At 52.0% G+C, this 18,981-nt stretch overlaps 1 protein-coding gene across 1 annotated transcript in view; it reads left to right on the forward strand.

The window, feature by feature from the left end:
* Nucleotides 1-2,012: 2,012 nt before the first annotated feature.
* Nucleotides 2,013-18,981, forward strand: part of PREX1 (phosphatidylinositol-3,4,5-trisphosphate dependent Rac exchange factor 1) — a gene marked incomplete at both ends in the record, with an annotated part of 163,646 nt that continues 146,677 nt past the window's right edge. The window contains one exon of the mRNA XM_084247009.1: nt 2,013-2,249. Within this exon, the coding sequence (XP_084103135.1) occupies nt 2,013-2,249 (237 nt within the window). The remainder of the gene's footprint in view (nt 2,250-18,981) is intronic.

The following is an 18,981-nucleotide window of genomic DNA, read 5'->3' on the forward strand; positions in this document are numbered from 1 at the left end:
GGCTGAGAAGGGACTAATATTCAATGAACACATATTATGTGCCAGTTATCTGTGTCAAGTAGTTTACATCAGTGATTCTCAATTGGCAGCTGTTCTGCCCCTGAGAGACAGGTGGCCACGTCTGGAGGCATGTTTGGATGTCACAGTTGGGAAGGGAGCGCTACTGGTCTCGTGTATGCTAAAGGTCCTACGTGTGGGATGATCTCCTACATGAATTATCTGACCCCAAATGTCAAGAAAATCTGCTTGACATACAATTTTCTTTTACAAAAATTCCCATTATACTGAGTGGCAACTGTGGCTCAGTGACGTGAATTGTCTCGGTCAAGGTCATCCAGACAGTTCAGCTGGGTTAGGGAAGACATGCAAGCCCGTTTCCTCCCACAGACATGCTGCCCCTCCTATCTCTACTCTGCTCTCCCCTTGTGATACATTTAAAGAAGAGGCAAAAGAGGCTCAGAGAGGTGTTGTGACTGGTCTAAGGTCACACAGCTGAGCTACCTCAGGAACTGTTACTGACAACCACAGGAACCTGTCATCTTTTGGACACAAATAGCTGCACTACTGAAACCTGGCAGGCTCACATATCCCACTCTTTTCTCTTCGCCCAGGGGAACCTCACTCACCCCAGGCCAAATGCCACCCTGCCCGTGATCCCCAAGGAACAGAGCTCCAAGAATGCAGAATCCACTTCCCTGTGTATTTAAACACTGGCAGTGTTTACCCAGAGGTCACCAACCTGGGTACTGGCAACAGATAACAGAAAAATAAGCAATAATGTTCCAGCCTAAAGGACGACTACAGTCTAGAGGGCAATATTGTACGAACCAGCCAATCCACTCAACAACGAAGACCTTCCTGGTTGCCCAGCTCTGTTCCAAGTATTTCCTGTGGATTAACACATAACCGTGTGCAGGACTCCAAGAACTAGGGACCATCATTATTCCCACTGTACTGATGAGAGCTCAGAGGCTCTTGAGGCAAGGAGCGCAGTCCAGGGCCACCCAGCCAGCAAGTGAGGGAGCTGGGATTTGAACCCTGGGCAGCTGACCCCGAAGTCTCAAACCTCCAGGTGTTGCCATACCTTCCTCTGAGGGCGATGAGGACATTTGTTAAGCAGTTAACTGACTATCAAGGTCACAGAGAGCAGCCTGGACCGAGAAGCTGGGGTTCCCCAAGGCCTTATCCTCAGTGGCGGGTGGCTGCCAGAGGGGTGCTGGCAGAGCAGCAGGCACCTGGTTAGAATCTGCAGGGCGGATAATAAGAGACAGACAGACAGAGAGACGGACAGCGAGCCGCGCGCGTCTTCCAAGGTCGTGGCAGCGCCCGAGGGCACCTAAAGGTTGGGCGCCCCAGAGGCGGCACAGCCCGGGACAGGGGCCGCCCCTCTGCCTCGGGGGGCCGGCGGGGGCGCGCGAGGCCGGGCGGGCCGGGTCCCGAGCGGCTTCGCCACGAGCCTCCCCGCCTGGTGTTTACTCGGCGGGGCCGGGCCGCGCGCGTGTGCCCGGCGCGGCGGGAGTCGCGCGTGGGGCGCCGGGGGCGCAGCCGCGGGGGGCGGGCGCCGGGCGGGTGCTCCGGCCCTCCGGGCGCGCCGAGCCCCCTCCCGAGGCTCCCGCCGGAGCGCCCCGGCCGCGTAGAGCCTCCGACGCCGCCTCCAGCGCGGCGGCGCCTCTCCCGGGGCCCCGAGCGCGCGCCGAGCGCCTCTGCGGCCGGGGCGCGGCGCGGCACTTGGCAGACGCTCCCTTGGCGCGGGGCGGCGGGGGGCGGTGGCGGGGGTGGGGGCGCCGTCTGGGAGCCCCGAGGGCCGCCCCGCCCGCCCCTCGTCCAGCCCCCGCGCGCTGCCTCCGCCCCCGGCGGGACGCCCGCCCCCAGGCCCGCCCGCCCGCGCGCCCGGGTCCACTGGCTGAGCGCGGCCGCCCGCGCGCCGGTCCGGGATGGGGAGCCTGGACGCCTGAGCCGCGCTCGGCGCGAGCTCCGCGCGGGGAAGGAGCCGGCGCGCGCGGCCCGTGGCGATGGAGGCACCCGGCGGCGGCGGCCGCGAGCCCGGCGGCGGCGGGGCGGGGGACAGCGCGCCCCCGGACCCCCGCGCGCCCGGCGCCGCGGCGCCCAGCTCCGGCCCCGGCCCCGGCCCCGGCCCGTGCGCGGCCGCCCGGGACTCGGAGCGCCAGCTGCGCCTCCGCCTCTGCGTCCTCAACGAGATCCTGGGCACCGAGCGGGACTACGTGGGCACCTTGCGCTTCCTGCAGTCGGTGAGTGCCCGGAGCCCGGCCGCGTCCTCGTCCCCGCGGCGGGGCGCAGGGGACTCCGCGCGCGGCGCACCCCAACCTGTGGCCGCAGCCGCCGGGGTCGCAGGAGTCGCCCTAGGGGTGCTCCGCGGGGCGCGCGGGCGCGGGGGGGACCCGGGCTCCCCCGGAGCCGTGCGGCCGCCTCCCCGGCCGGCCCGAGGGCCAGCGCGGACCCCGCGTCCCCCCGGCGCGCTGCCCTTTTGTCTCCCCCGCCCTCCCGGCCTTTCGGATAGTTTTAAAATTAGTTACATCCGCGAGCAGGAGCGCTGGTTCCCGGGGAGGCGCCGCCGTGCTCGCCTGGGTGCGCTCTGGGAACCCCGCGCCCCGCGCCCCAACACGCCGGCAGGAGTAGGAGAAACCCCAGAGCCGGAGGAAGGCAAAGGGGGACAGACCCCGGGGCGGAGCCTCTCCCCCGCGAACATGTTGGTGAAGCTTCAGGAAAATGACTTTTGAATTCATCGCTGCAGGGTCCAGCCGCGCCCCCGCGGGGGTTTCTCCGTGTCAGACTCTGGGGCCCCCCGCGAGCCCCCCTCGCGCCCGGCGCTTGCGTGTGTGGGGAAGGGTTCGCCTTCACGAGTGGCCCATGGATAGGGACGGATTTTTTTCCTTCGTTCTTTTGGAAGGTTGAGATTTGCTCCAGAGAGGTTGAGTAACTCGCCCAGAATCACACAGCGGGTCAGCGGGGGAGCCTGGCTTCGAACCAGCAGCGCGCTGTGCTCGCGGCCCTTCCCTCGGGGCCACATTTCTTTCTCCTTTTTTCTGGGAGAGGAAGGAGCCACTTCCCTACTCTCCTGGGAAGTGAGAAAAGCGGGGTGTGTGTATGTAAGCGGCTGGGTGTGCGTGTGCGTGTGAGTGTGCATGTGAGTGTGTGTGTGTGTGTGTGTGTGTGCAGGGGTGGGACTGGGGCCAAGCTTCGCCTGCAAGTTAGGAGACTCCCGGGGCTTTCATCTCCGTGCCTCCTGCTGGGACCTCATTTACTCCCTTCTTAGCGCTAGGAAGTCTTTTAATCCTGGTTCAGGAAGGGCTGGCGGGGCGGTGGGGGTTCCTTTAGAGACCCCAGAGGCGGGCTGTGCAGCTCTCAGTCTCTGGGGGATTGAGGAGGACTCTGGCATCCTCTGAGGCCTCTTGGCTTGGGGGTTTGGTGGAGGCTGTGTGAGGTCGGAGCCCCTGTGCCGAGTGCCCTGCGTGTGAGTGTGTGTGTGTGTGAGTGTGTGTGGGGTGGGGGGCGGGCAGAGGAGGGGGGTCCTGCAGAGGCATTGAAGCCATTTGGCTAAAGGTCCCTGCTAGAAAGACCTTTGAGACCTGGTTGCCGTTTCTTTCCCATCTCTTTCACAGTTTAAAAAAAAGGAATCTGCTCCATTTGAGGCCGGCGGTTTCTGAATTAAAGATGTAGACAGCTCTGGTTTTGTCAAATTCTAGGGAACTCCTCACTTCCCCTTCTGAGCCACTCCCTGCTCATCAGGCTGGAAGGGGAAGGGGAAAGACAAACTAATTTTTGTATTAATGGGAAGGAAAATCTTCTTCTTTCTCCCTTGGCCGTGGATGGTGTGGTTTCAGAACAGGTAGAGACTGTGTTTGCATTAACTGTGGTTTTAAATTGTCCGTGTGCCGAGCGCGAGGAGGCTGGAATAATGGAAATTGATTGGAATCAGCCATTCTTTTTAGTCAAGAAACTTGACTACTTCCTCATTATCTTTTTGACACTTTTAATTGGCTGAGTTCATAACAAATTTTGTTTTGGTTGACCTCTCGGTTCTGAGACGAGCTGGTTCTGATGCTGACATCTCAGATCAACCTTGCCACCTCTGTCTCGTCCTCTGTGTCTGTCCTGAGTCATCGTACTTGGTTTGGGAGCAGCAGGAGGGATGTCTCTCTCGTTGGGCTCTGTCAGTAGTGGCCCCTAATAACCCAAGGCTGCTGCTTCTTGAAAACCTGGGGCTGAGAGCTTTCGGAACTGCTAATTACTGAGGCTTTCCACAGCAGCGAGGCTGGCAGCCTGCAGGCTGTGATTCTCTGTCTTCCCTCACGGTCCTCCCAGGCTTTATACTTGCTAAGGGCTGTCCCCCTGCCTCCTGGCTGGAAGGAATGCTTGGTAATCCCTCCCTGCTTTTAATTCCATGTGGTGAGGTAGGCCTTGAAGGTTTGCCCTGGCCTCCTTGTGATCCTGATCTGAAGGTCCTGTTGCCCGTAGGAACGAAGACTTTGTTGTAGACTTCAGTGCTGTGGGACAGGCCAGAGAACCAGGTTCCTGCCCTCAAGGAGAGGACGTTTGAATTGAGGGTGGCAAAAATGGGTGTTTACAAGAATCCAAGTACAAGGTGGGCATGGAGTCAGACTGTTTGGGGTCAAGTCCTTGGGCTGTGTGACCTTAGGCAAGTGGCTTAGCTTCTCTGAGCCTCACTTTCCTCATCTATAAAATGGTTTACTTTATAGGGTTTTTTAAAAAAGTTTAAGTGAGTTATAACAATATCTATAAAGCACTTAGAACAGTGCCTGGCAGGTAGTAAGGTATTTAAATATCAGTATTGTCATTAATTATTACATTATCTGTTAGCTGAATAAGACTGATGATTAGGGTGATAGAATTCCAGCATCCAGTGAGGTGGTCGTGAAGGTCTGCCTGGAGCAAGTACTATCGGAGTCAGCATTGAAAAGACGATGGTCTCTGAATGAATTTCCTTCTGACCCTCCAAACTCCAGCCACAGGAACCAGTGGTTTGGTTTGGTTCCGGACCTGGGGCTCTGTGGTTCCTCCAGAATCGCCCCATCTCTCCTCACTGCCTTCAAGAACTAAATTGTATATCCCCACCGTCCACATCCAAGGGGGACTGATGACCTTGGTGTCTTTGTGTGGGTCTATTTAAGAGTCAAGGACGGCCCTCTACTAGAGATACTGGATCTTGCTTGGGGACAGCACTGAGGTTCCCCGGGATCCTTGGATTTCACCGGCTCACCTGTGTTGATAATGACTTTTATCCTCGGGGCTGACAATTATTCATCCTTTGCACTCCTGAGCACTTGGAATGCATCAGCTCAATTGATCCTTCCAACAGCATCCCTGTGAAGGGGGTGTGTTGTGACCCCCATTGAGAGATAAGAAAACTGAGGCAAAGATAGTTTCATTGAGCTGCCCTGAGTCATGTTGGCAGGCTTGCCAGCCTTCAGGCTGCTGACCCTAGAACTCAGGTCCCTGCCCACTTCAAAACTTTCTCTGGCGTATAAAGTATGGCTTATGCACATACTTTGTTAAGGTGGCAGAACTGGGTTTGGAACCCAGGTCAGCTGCACCGTGCTGCATTTCCTCTGGCCACTTCCCCTCTGGGGCTCCTGTTGTCTCCTCTGCAGACTGGGCAGACCTGCAGAAGGAGGGGAATGGCAGGCTGCCCAGCCCCTCGTCAGTGCCCCCTGTCTGTTCATGTTTTGAGGGTTGAGCGTGGGGTTCTGGAGCAAGGCTTTTGGTGTTCAAATCCTGACTTTACCCCATACTGACTGTAGACAGCGCTGGTCAGGTCACCAACTTACCCTGCCTGTTTCCCTGTTTGTACAATGGGAATAGTGTCACACGAAGCTCGGATGAACCTGCCGTTCAAGCTCTTTGGACTGTGCCAGGCACGTAGTAGGAGATCAGAATGCTATGCTCTGTGGGTGGACGTGCACCATTGGGAGGCAAATGAGGTTGTCTGTTTGGGGCTCAAAGGTGCCTCCCTTAAGGAGGAGGCACTTCTCTTAGGGAGAAGACTGAGTGAGCCTTGGGCCTACCTGCCTCTTGTTGGCTTGATTTGGGGTCCCTGCACATGAAGGCGAGAGCTGGGTGGGTGCCGTTGTGTGCCGTGATGGATGTGCCACTGAGCAGGGCGAGAAAAGATGGGAGGCCCAAGGGAGATGGGCACAGAGACCCCTGAAGGGGGTCATTCAGCAGTCCCAGGAGCTCCCCTTGGGGACAGAGACCTGTTACTTCAGGCACCGGAGGGCTGGAGTCCATGTGGATCAGGGGGTGTGGATCGTGAACTACGGAAGGATTTCTGTGGTTCTGCTTTTTGGTGGTGTAGGAGACGCAAAGCTTTACTGCTCATTGGACTCTGCTGCCAAAACAAGAAACTCTGGTTTTGTGTTGTCACTACTGTTTTTTTTTGGTGTATTTGTATATGTTTTTCAAGATTCTATACTCCTAGTCTCACACTAGGAAGAAAAGTCAGGGGGTGGAGGTGGGGGGGCTGTCGTTGAAACAGAATCTCCCACCACTCAGCGACTGGGGGGATTTTCATGAAGTCGTGTTGTCAGAAGTAGGATGCTGAGATGTGTATAACACAGTTACACTTTGGGGAGATCCGCGCTCCCCATATGACACGCGCATGTCTGTGGTGTGTGAGCCATTACAGGAACTGGGGGAAAGGCTGGGAAAAAAAGCCAGCAGGAAGATAAAAAAGGGAAAAAGTATACTACATATCCTTTTTATATAAAATTATGCGCATGTATCTTGAGTGCATTTTTAAGAGAACACTGACAGTTGTATTTTCAGCATAGTTATTAGTTGAATGCGCAGCAAAAGTAATAATAATAATAATAATAAAATAATAACTTACTGTAGTGCTATGTATTTTCATTCTGTTTATCAACTCAAAAGCTCCAGGTAGTGTTGGCTTTCTATTTTAGAAATATAACCGAGACCCAGAGAGGCCAAGTCAGTTTCCTAAGATCACACAATCTGATGGAGCTGGGGTTCAAATCCCAGTGGTCCGATTGGAGTCCACTGTATTATCATTATTATTTTTTTAGATTTATTTATTTATTTATACAAGCACTGGGTACAGTCAGAAGCGCGGGAGGGTGAGAGAATTCACCAGAGCCAGAGCAGGGAACAGAACATGCAGACCAACGAGGTACACTGCTGAGGGGAGCAGGGGGCATCAGGAGAGGTCTGTGCGCCATGTGGGACCCTCGCCCGGTGGCCGGGGATCGAACCGGCGCTGCAGAGGCTGCGGGCAGCTTCGCAACCCAGCCCTCAACGCTGCACCACCAGGGAGGCCCCACTGTATTATTTTTAATCAACATCCTGAACTGACCTGACATGATACTATATTTGCAACCAAACTTACTACCTTTCTGAGACCTTCTAAGCTGCCCAAGTGGATAAGAAGTAGAGAAAAGCTACAAATTTTCTAAGCTTTGGGGTGCCAGAGAGCCCGGACCAGGCCATATTGTATTGGGCTGAACATCATCAGGAAGTCAATGAAAATCTTTTGATGATAAAAACTTTAAGTGTCAGCAGGATTTAGATGGGGCCCATCTTTTGTGTAGGGCTGACAGAGCCACGGAAAGGTAAAACTATAAAAAAAAATGAGGCCGTTTCTCTCAGCAGGCAGGGTTCAGGGAACCCCCGCTGTAAGTCCAGGCAGGGCCCTAAGGCCAGATATGGTCCTTGTGTTTATGAGGAGGACCCCAAAAAGATACTAGAATGCATGTGTTTGTTTTTAAGTGGATTTTATTGAGGTAGCATTGGATTACATAAATTTTGATGTACAGCATTGTAATTGGACATCTGTGTTCACTACCCCCTGATCCCCACCAAAAGTCTCAGTTTCCATCCACCACCAGACAACTAGCCCCCTTTACCCATTGCACCGTGCACCCCAACTCTTTTCCTTTCTGGAGACTCTCAATCTGTAGAACTCATGCCTTTGAATGCTTGTGTTCCTTCTAATTAGCATCCAGGACACTCATTCACGATTACAGGATTCTGGTGTTTGCTCTTAGAACCATTTATCTGGCACAAGAAGAGATGGTTGGTGTTGGCTTCTCTGACTTTTGGAGGCTCCAGGGGGACCCTCTCTTAGAGAGTGTCCCCCTTTACCAGCTCCTGGACGGGATGCCACTCCCTCCGATGAGGAAAGCCACATCCTCTTGCCTCATAGCTCCCCACTCCGGGACTTTTGCAATAGTTAGGTCTTTGCAGCGGGCCACTCTGGCTGCAGAACTTGACCTCTGGGATTTCCGTGATGTCTTTTCTTTTTTTCCCCAATAGATACAGGCTCTTGGCTGGACCCCAGTGGGAGGTGGGTGATCAGAATGGGCTGATCCTTCAACTAGGATGTGGTGTCCCACCAGCCTTGTTCTCCAGGCACAAGTCAAGTCAGAGCTAATTCTTGCCCCAGAGTTTCTGAGACATAGAATCTTGGCGGCAGACCAGGGGGTCTGAATTTCCTTGCTTTGCAGGCAAGACCCCCAGAAAGACCCCCTGCAGAACTTGGGACCCTCAGAGGGAGGTGCGCTCTGGTCAAGCTTGGTGGCATCCCAAAATGTCACCAGGGTCGGCATGATGTCAACAGCGACATCCTGCTCTGTGTCGTGGGTGACTGTTCTGCGCATGTTAACACCGTCGCTGGGCTTTACTCATTAGATACCAGGAGCATTCCCTTCACGCCAGCTGAGACAACCAAAAATATCTCCAGACATTGCCACATGGACCTGGGGGACAACATTTCCCCTGGCTGAAACCCCCTGGGCTAAAACCTCCTTTGCCCATCAGAACTGCTTTTGGTCCATTTTGGGGCATTTATGTGCAATTGTCGATGCAGATGGAATCCGCGTGCATGGGTTATGGTTTGCTGTCTTCACCCAGAAGTGTGTCTTGGGGGCACTCTTTCTCATGGCTGATGTTGAAGAATGCGGCCTCTGGAGTCTGGACTTTGATCCTAGAGCCTTGCTTGGAACCCCTGCCCTGCCATGGCACCTCGGTGAGTCCCTTGGCCTCTTTGAGCCTTAGTCTCCCCATCAGCAAATGGAGATGAGGCTAACCTCACGGGGCCGCGTGGAGGAGCGAATGCTGTCACCCGGGTGGCTGTGCCCCTGAGGGCTGAGATGAGGTCAGGGCACCCCTCTACCTGCCACCCCTCTCCTGGCCCCCAGGAGGAAGCCCCAAGAAGGGCCGTGCTCCAACCTCTCAGCCCTGGGTGGATTTTTACGTTTATTTTTATTTTCTCAGCTCCTTGAGGACCAGAAGGGAACCTGCCTGCCCCTCTTTTGTCTTGTGGCTGGACACTCAATCTCTGTTTACCGGCCTGGTTCCTTCCCCAGGGTGGAACTGACAGATGATCCCTTGATTCGGGGCCAGGGGAGACAAGGCTATTTCAGGCTGGTGGAACTAGGGCCACAGAGCCTGGTGGAGGAAGGTGGCCTTTGCCATCAGAATCTGGGTCTTGAACTTTCTCCCTTGTGGGGGAAGGTGGGCAGCATCAGCAAGGAGCTACTCTTGGGAAGAGCCAACCAGGGTCAAATCGGGTATAGGAAGTAAGGCTTCCATTCAAGAATTCACTAATTCCTTCAGTAGGTGGACATTAAGCACCTACTATGTGCCAGACACTTGATTAGCTGCTAGTTTGTGTCTAGAACAAGATGGACAAGGTCCTTATGCTTGTGGAATCTTTAGGTAGTACCGAAAGAGGTTACTTGAGACAGTGACAAAAATCATAATAACATAATTCATGTGGCTCTACCATGTGCCGGGCACTGTGCTAAGTGCTTTGTATGGATTATCTCTTTAAGCCGTTGTAACTGAGATAGGGCTCATCTTTATATTTGTTGTGCAATTGAGGAAACTAAAGCTCAGAGAGGTTGACTAACTTGCTCAAGTCCACAAAATTGGGGAGTAGATGCACTGAAAAGGAAAGATATTTGGGCTTTGTTGGTGACAGGGATGATCAGGAAGCCCTCTCCAGGGTGGTGGTGTCTGGGTTGAGTCCTGTGGCAGGGAAGGAGCTAGCTATGGAAAGGGAGTGTGCTCCAGGTAATGGAAACAGCATGTGCAAAGGCCCTGAGGCATGATCATTCTGGGTCAGGATGGCTGGAGGGGAGAGTGGGGAGATGAGGTTGGCATGGGTGATGGGGCTCATATGTATGGGGAGCAGTTTGGGTTTTATTCTCATTGTGGTGAGGAGCCCCTGGAGGGTGTTCAGCAAGGGGGTGGCATCTTCAAATTGGTCATCTGAAAGTCAGGCCTGCACAGTGGTCTTCCCAGGTGCTCCGCAGCCACCTCCTGCCTCCATCCTGGACCCCCATCCCTCCCCAGGCAGAGCCATCACCTGCTCCCAGACTGCCACTTCTGTCTGGGTTGTGGCCTCCCTGGGGTGGTATGTCTGAGCGACCACACCCAGAGAGCAGTTGGGCCCCATTTGTGGCCTGAACCTGGCTAGACTGTGTAGGTGGCCACGGACTGGGAGGGGCGGGCTGTGTGATGGGTCCCAGCTTCCTGTGAGGGAGGAAGGCACCTTTTGTTTTTTGTTCAGGAAATTAATTTGCGTGTTTTTGTGGCACCTTTTACTCCACCCTCCACTCTCAGCCATCATAACAACACACGACCTCACCGGCTCTCTTCCCTCTGCCCTGTGGGGGGGGGGGGGCGTCTTTTTTCAGACCCATCTCACAGGTGAGGCACAGGAGGACGCACTGTCAGGAGAGGGCCAGTGCTGTGCTGCCAATGTCTGTTGTCCACACGCAGCCAGAGAGACCCGGCTAGGATTTCTTTCTTTTCTTTTCTTTTTTTCTTTTTTTTTGTGGGACCTTCACCGGCGGCCGGGGAACGAACTGGCACTGCAGAGGCTGCAGGCAGCCTCGCAGCCCAGCGCTCAACGGCTGCGCCACCAGGGGAGGCCCCCGGCTAGGATTTCTGCTACTGCTCTCCTTCTGTGGCTCCCATGCCCGAAGGTTCTGCATGATCTGCCCCTGTTGCTTCTTGTATCTCCTCTTCTTGTTTTTTTCTAATACACTTTTAAAAGTTGAGACAGGATCCACACACCTGTAGCCGCACTGTGCAGTGCCCAGTTCAGCGGCTTGGCTACTTTGGAGCAGGGCTGCCATCACTGCTCTCTCATCCCCAGCCTCCCTTCCAGCCATACCTGGACTTTGCAGGTACACCAGGCTTGGTCCCGCTTCAGTACCTTGTCACTTGTTCTTCCTGCCATGTTCTTCCTCAGTATCCCCCTGACTCACTCCATCAGCCTTAGGCCAAACCTCATGTCCTCAGTGAGCTTGTTTCTGAGCTCCTCTCACTCCAGATCCAAAATTGTACTCCACCCTCATCTACCTCTCCTGTTCTCCTTTCCCTTCCCTGTGTGATCTCTCTCCACTTGCTGACACTGTTTATTGTCTGTCTCCCTGATCAGAATGTCAGCTCTACCAGGATGGGGCATTTCTGTGTTTCATTTTTTGTCTTTCAGGCATCCTTGCAAAATCTGGCACATAGTAGGTACTCATTAAATATCTGTTGAATGAAAGAAAAACCCTGTGTTCTCCTCTGTGTATATGCTTCATTTTTTTTTTTTAACATATCACGGTTGTCTTGATTTATACAAACGCTGAATATTTTCATGCAAACGTTGGGAGACCTGGCGCCAAGATAATTGATGTTCTCTAGCATAACCCAAGGCATGTGGTGAGTGTGGGCTGGGATATTTTACAGGAGCATTTTCTGCAGTGTGACTTCATGCTCAGGTGCCCTGGGTCTGTCCTGGACCGTCTGGGTGTGAATTGTGTCTCTACCCCTCAGTGGCTGTGTGACCCTGGACAAGGAGCTTCCCTCTCTGCACCTTGGGTTCCTTATCTAAAACGGCACACAGTCAGGCTCTAGTCAGTGGTAATGGTTCTTTTGAAAAAGTTGTTATTATACTTTAGATTCTTGGTATTTCCCTACTTTTTGTACAAGGACAGTTAGAGGGTCTCATTTTGAGCAGATGGCTTCTGTTCCTTTGTGGGACTTGAGATAAGCAAGTAAATGTGTTTTAATCAAGAGTGCCCTGCTCCAGACTCTTGGTCTCTGCGCCCTGAAGGCAGTTGGGAACAAGGCCTCTCTGGAATGACTGTAATTTGCAGGCAGGAGATAGTCTCTACTTTCTTCCCAAGGAACCCATCCAAAATTGGGATAAAAAAAAGAAAGTTCTGTTTCTCCAGATCTGATTGCTGAACTGAGACTACCAGAGGGGGAGCTGCTTGCTAGGTGGAGAGAAAAGGAGGGCGGGTTCTTTTGAAAAAGTTGTTATATATTTTAAATTCTTGGTATTTCTCTACTTTTGTACAAGGACAGTTATAGGGTCTCATTTGGAGCAAACGGGCTGGGGGAGGCTGTTGGTGCTGTGGTGGTGGGCGTGGTTTGGTGACATACATTTGAAGACATGTGAGCCTATATCCCTGAAACATACAATGTAAACCAGCATGACTTCAATACAGTGATTAAAATAAAAAAAAAAAAAAAAAGGATTTGCATTTTGTGTATTAAAAAAAATAGGAAAAATAATGGTCAAGTTCTCAAAAATACCTTAAAACCCCTCATTCTCCCACTGTGAAATCCCCCCCTGGACCTGAAAAGGCACAAAACAAGCCACTCCCACTTGCTGGGCACAGTGCCATGCCCCACTTTTTTTGTATCCTCACGATTGGGCGGATGAGCAAACTGAGGCCCACTCACCTGCGATCACACGGAGATTACATATCATTTATCTGTGACAGCTTCCCAGGTCACCGCAGAGCTGTGGTCTAAAGGTCACCAGTTTCTTACAGGTGTTTCTCAGTGCGTGAGGCAGAATTCCGAGCATGAGGTAGCTGAGATCTCTGCTCAGGGTCTCGGTGGCTGTCCAGGTGCCGGGCTGGCTGCAATCCCATCTGAGACTCTGGGGCAGCTGCTTAAGGTCTTGGCTGAGTTTGGATCCTGGTGGTTATAGGACTGAGGTCCCCATTCCTTGCTGCCTCTTGGCTGGGATAATTTTCACCTCCAAAAGGCCCCTGTCTGGTTCTAACTACATGGCCTTCTTGAAACATGGCCCCGTAAGGTTCTCTGTGTCTTTGGGAAGGGTCCAGTTTCCCCTCCTCCCTTCTCTAGACCCTTTTTAAGAGCTCGCCTGTTTGGGTCTGGCCCACTCAGAGTGAACTGATGTGAGACCCGACATCTGTGAAACCCTCTGTTTTTGTGAAATGCCATAACCTCACTGCAGAAGTCAATTCATAGGCCCTGCCCAGCCCCTCACGAGGGGGTTGGATCCTCCAGGGTGGGTCAGGGTGTGGGGAGGACTCTTGGGGGCCATCACAGCATTCTCCTGTCCCTTGGAAGGTAGAAGATTTGAACACAGGATGGTCTGGAGCCCATACTGTATGTTACTTACTCCCTCCATGGTCCCTAAGCAAGGTGGGTTGATGGGCTGGTGCAGTCCCGTGGGCTCATTTGAGGTGGAGTACACCGGTGTGGTGATGGTACTTGGTCTCTAGAACTCAGACCCTGGCATGTCTGGGAGTGATTTGCTGATTGGGTTGTTGGACATGAGCCCTGGACCTCTACCCCCCTAATACCACCTCAGCCCCCTTGATCTGGCCTTGAGGCAGATGACTGATGACTTCCTTACTTAGGAAATATTTGTGTCAAATGTTGTTACCCCAGGGCGGGGGGGGGGGGCTGTGAGGAGGCCATCTTGGTTAGTATTGATTTCTACATATTGGGACTTTTCCAGATAACTTATTATTTAGTGATTTCTAATTTAATCCTCAGAGAATATACTCTAGGGGTTTCCAGCCCTTTGAAATGTACCGAGACTTGGTTTGTGACCTGGCATTTGGTTGGCCGTAGCGACCAGCCCTTGTGCATTGGAAGGGAATGTGTCTGTCATTGTTGCCAGTGGAATGTTCTACAAATGTCCTTTGGATCAAGATGGTTGAGTGTGTTGTTCAGAACTTCTGCATCCTTACTGATGCTCTGTGCATTTGTTCTGTCAGTTATTCAGAGAGGGCTGTAGAGTCTCCAGGGAGGAGTGGAGATAGGTGTATCTCTCCCTGGAGTCAGTGTTCACTTTGTGTATTTTAATATCCTTTTGCTGAACATGTGCAGTTATTATTGTCTTCACGAAGAATTGACTACTATTGTTATGAAATACACGTCTTTACCCCTGATAAACCTCTTTGTCTTGAAGTCTCACTAGTCTGAGCCACACTAGCCTCACTAGCCACACCAGCTCTCTGATGCTTGCTGTTTGGCATCTTTTTCCCTTTAACCTCTTTGTGTCCTTGTTTTTCAAGTGCATCTTTTATATGCATCCTATCTGGGTCTTTTTAAATCCAATCAGTCTTTGCCTTTTGATGAGACTTTTAACTCATGTACATTTAATGTAATTTTTGGCATGGGCAGATTTAGGTCCAACATCTTGCCCTTTTGTTCTGGTTTGTTTGGCGTGGTCCTAGCAGTCAACCGGTCTCCTTCCTCTCTCATCCCGCTTCTGTGCTAGCGGTACGGGGGAGCGGAGGATCTTGGTTAGTTGAGTACAAACTCCTTACCAGGATTTACCAGGCCTTATGTGATCCTCACAGTGCTTATAATCAACCTCATCTCCTTCTGTGTTCATTATGCCCTGGCCCCACTGGCCCCTCTCTGTTCTGGGCTGGTTCCAGCCTCTGAGCCTTTTCATTTGCTGTTCCTCTTGCCTGTAGCACCTTGAGCTCTGCCTTGAATCAGGGCCCCCCCCGGTCTTTGGGTGTCACTTCCTCGGGGAACCTGAGTGGCACTTCTCTATATCTCCTGTTTTATTCTTGGTACCTATCACTCCCTGAAATTATTTTGTCTGTTTACTTGTTTAGTGGCTGCCTCCCCTGTTAGAATACGAGCCACCCAGAGTCAGGGTCCTGGTCCTGGCATGTAACAGCATTGTTAGTTTGGTGGAAGGAGCGAGTGAGTGAGAGAAAGGGATTGGATGGGACACTCTCTGTGACCGAGGCCCTCCTGCTTCTGACACTATCTAAGTGGGTTGCCTGGACTTTGGGGAGCATGGGTCCCAGTGTGGGTAGCTGCTGTTTGGTGTCATTGGCCTCTTGCTCTTGGCCTCCTGGCCTCACCACACTGGAAGGGCAGAAGGAACGCTGTGTGGTCCCAGCCTCCAGCTGATGACCGGATTGTGTGGTGTCTCAAGTAATAAGTGTAGTGGGGGAGTGTGTATGAAAATCACTGTCCTTTCTTATCTGCTCATCAACCCAGTATGGCAAAATGATGTTTGTGGATGCACCTGCTGTACGTAGTATGGGTTCTAAGTATGTGTAGGGGTCTGGACTCAAGCCCCCTGCATGCTGTGCTTATGGGAAATGTAAAAATAGTAGGTATTTTCAAAGTTGATATTTTGGTAATGTTATTGTGACATTTCAAGAATGAATACCTGCACCCAGGTACACCAGTTGTTAGCTAGTTGCTATATTTGCTTTGTCAGTCCCCTCTCCCCCTCCGTGCAGGCATACACTATTATTGTTATTGTTATTTATTTTTTTGATTTATTTTTTATTTTTTTTATTTATTTATACAAGCACTGGGTACAGTCAGAAGCGCGGGAAGGTGAGAGAATTCACCAGAGCCAGAGCGGGGAGCAGAGCAGGCAGAAGGACCGAAGTACACTGCTGAGGGGAGCAGCGGGCGGCAGGAGAGGTCTGCGCGCCATGTGGGACCCTCCTCCGGTGGCTGGGGAGCAGCCGGGGATCGAACCGGCGCCGTGGAGGCCACGGGCAGCTTCGCAACCCAGCGCTCAACCGCTGCGCCACCGGGGAGGCCCCTGTTATTGTTATTTTGATCCATTTGAGAGTAATCGCAGACATGATGCCCTGAAATACTTCATGGTGATAGCGCACAGTGCAGTGAGCAAAGTCAGGAAATTTAACATTGATGCTAAATCGTACAATCCACAGCCCATATTCAGATTTCATTTATTTCCCCCCCAGTTGGCCTTTACACATGGCCTCCCCGCTTCATCCCCATCCCCTCTGGGGTCCTCACATCATGTCTCGTTGCCCTTTCTTTTGGATGATTCTGGTGATTTTGACAGTGTGATTTTTACACCTGATGCTGGTCCACCACTTACCCACTCTGTGGCCTTGGGCAGTTGACTTGTGGGTTTCAGTTTACTTAACGAGAAAAAGGGGGGGTTTCTGTTCGTACTTCATGGGATTGCTGTGTTTCCCACACATTTGCTCGCATGCCCACTGTGTGCCTGGTCCTGATGTAGGGAGAGGGCAGCCTCTGGGCTGGCAAACATCCGAGGCCTGGTTGCCTTCCGCCCTGGTGGCTGCTGAGGGGAGAGATTAGGTGAGTAAAGTTGTAACTGCCGGGCGCTCCCTGCTGGGCCCTGGCCTCGTTGCTGTCACTGCCCACGTAGGCCCCTTGGAAAATAAAGATGAGTACAAAGCTCTCACCCTTCCAGACAGCTGTTTCCCCTCCCGTGCGTTTCCTCCTTGTTCGTTGCGTGTTGTTTGAGCCCAGGTGTGATCACACAAGCTCTCCATCTGACTTCTGGCCCCTCTGTGGACTTCCCCCGTCACTGCCAAGAGGTCTGCATCACCAAGCCCAGATGGGCGGGCTCTGGGCCCCTGCTGTCCAGGCTGAATCCTGGCCACGTACCCCGGGGTGATGGTGGGCAAACTGCTTTGCCTGTGTGAGCCTCGGTTTCTTCTTGCTGAAAATAGCGCCTGCCTCTTAGACTGATGGGGGAGTGAAGTGAGTGAAAGTCTACAAAGCTCTCAGAGCAATGCCTGGCATGTGGGCCAGTTATAATTATAATAATTGTTATAATAATAACATAATAGAAAATATTAATAAAATGATAATTATTCTTACTTAGCCATTTCTCTTATATTGGGCATTTGCTGAGTTTTCAGAATTACGGACCACATGCATCTTTGCTTAAGCTGCCACTTCTATGGATTTAGTAACAGAGCTGAAGAAACCTTGGTTTAGGAACTTTGGGTCTTTGCTAGCTCAGATTAATCATTAGTGTCTTAGAGTCAGGTTGTCAGAGCTGGAAGAGACATCATCTGTCTCATTGTTTTTCCAGAAGGGGAATCTGAGGCCCACGGCAGTTCAGTGACTTGGCCCAGAGTTAGCAAGTGAGTTTGTGGCTGAGACAGAACCTGAGTGCAGATTGCCTCTCTCCCCTCTCAAGGTGGTTCTGTTTTTGTCCAACGCTGAGATGTTGGAAGACAGAGAGGGAGGTTTAAGTTTTCTCCAGATGAGTTGGAGGAACACGTGTGCCCAGAGAATGCCTGTGTCTCTGGAAAACTTCTTTTTCAGATTCTTTGACCTCAGTGACCCTGAGTGTGTGTGTGTGTGTGTGTGTATGTATGTGTGTGTGTGTATGTGTGTTATCGTCATTCATGGCTTATGGGTCTTTAGCACTGTGGCTTCCAAACACAGGGTCCTCAGATCAAATCAGGTTCATAAGTAGGTTTTGTCAAGCCTGTATAGGCAAAATATTAATTGCCAAATGAAAAATAAAGAAGTATCATGTATTTTTGCTTTCTTAACTAACCGGAAAGACTTATCTACACCAGGAATGCATTCCAATAGGTGAACACTTCGCTGGAGCTGAATAGCAGCTGTCCTCTTTAGACAGGACTTGCAGTCTTCATTTTGCCACAGTTGCCACGCTTCCCTAATGTCTCTGATGTTGGAACCAAATATTGGTTACTGTATTTTATATTGTGTTTGCTCTGTTGTTTTTTTTTCCTTCTTCTTTGAATAGCAAAGAGGACAATGGGTATTTCTTCTCACCCTTTCTAGCAAGTGGAAAACTGAAAGCCAGGGCCTCCCCTTGTGGCGCAGCGGTTGAGCGCTGGGCTGCGAAGCTGCCCGCAGCCTCTGCAGGGCCAGTTTGATCCCCGGCTGCTGGCGAGGGTCCCACAAAAAAAAAGAAAAGAAAAGAAAAAAGAAAACTGAAAGCCAGGCCAGAGTCATGTGTTCTAAGAAAAATAGGAGGCAGCAAGTTTCTCTTTGGAAGAAAACGTGATTAATAAGCAAAAATGTGTGTAATAAAAATGTGTCTAAGAAGCAAGAAAGTGTTTTTCCCTTTAAAGAACACATCTTTCATTGCTATTATAAAGGTTACCCAGTCAGCCATCCCCCCGCTGTTTACCTGCGTACCTGCATGGGTCCTGTAGGCGCTTGAGTTTGAGATGCACATTTCAGTTTGCGTGTGGTCCTTTGAGTTGTCTCAGGTGAGTGGGAGTGAAGGTGCTTCACCTGTTACCCCAACTTCCACTTTTGTGGCCTGCGGGTAATCAGCCTCTTTTCTTTTTTGCAACATCAGCTACTGAACTGGAGGTTTCCACATCGTCCTTCCTGCTTGTTGAATCCTGTTCTATACTTGTGCCCCTTTGGAAGACCTTGGAGTGCAGACCCTGAGAGGAACCAGTGTGTTCCCGCATGTATGTCAGGGGTCTCAGCTGCTGTCTGGGGTTGCCTCCGAATTTAGGACCCTAGTGCCATTCCAGTTTGACTTAGTGTCTTCCTGTGCTTGTTAGCCCAGTGCCCCCAGCCCCCACCTTGTTTCTCCCAAATCTAAAAAGCATTCCGATGATGATGATGACACCAGCAGCAGCAGCAGGAACAGTTAAATAGACTGTTGTTGTCAAGGTGAGCAAATGCTGGTTGTCAGGATTACTTGGTTGCAAGTGACAGAAAAATAGCTCAGGTTTCCCTTCAGCAAAATCAGGAGTTGCTGGGCTTGTGGGCTCTGGGGCTGACTGTTGCTCCGGGCTGGACTCCATTGGCCGCCTTGAGTCTCATACTTGCCCCTTGGTCAGTCACTGAGACTTTGGTCAGGTCCACACGGCAGTGGGGGATGATGGTTCCCTGAAAGAAGCCCCTAAGAAGTCACATTGGTGGCCTGCAGTGCCTCACGGCTCTCCAGCTCCT

This window comes from Talpa europaea, assembly GCF_964194135.1.
Source record: "Talpa europaea genome assembly, chromosome: 11".
Classification (NCBI taxonomy): domain Eukaryota; kingdom Metazoa; phylum Chordata; class Mammalia; order Eulipotyphla; family Talpidae; genus Talpa; species Talpa europaea.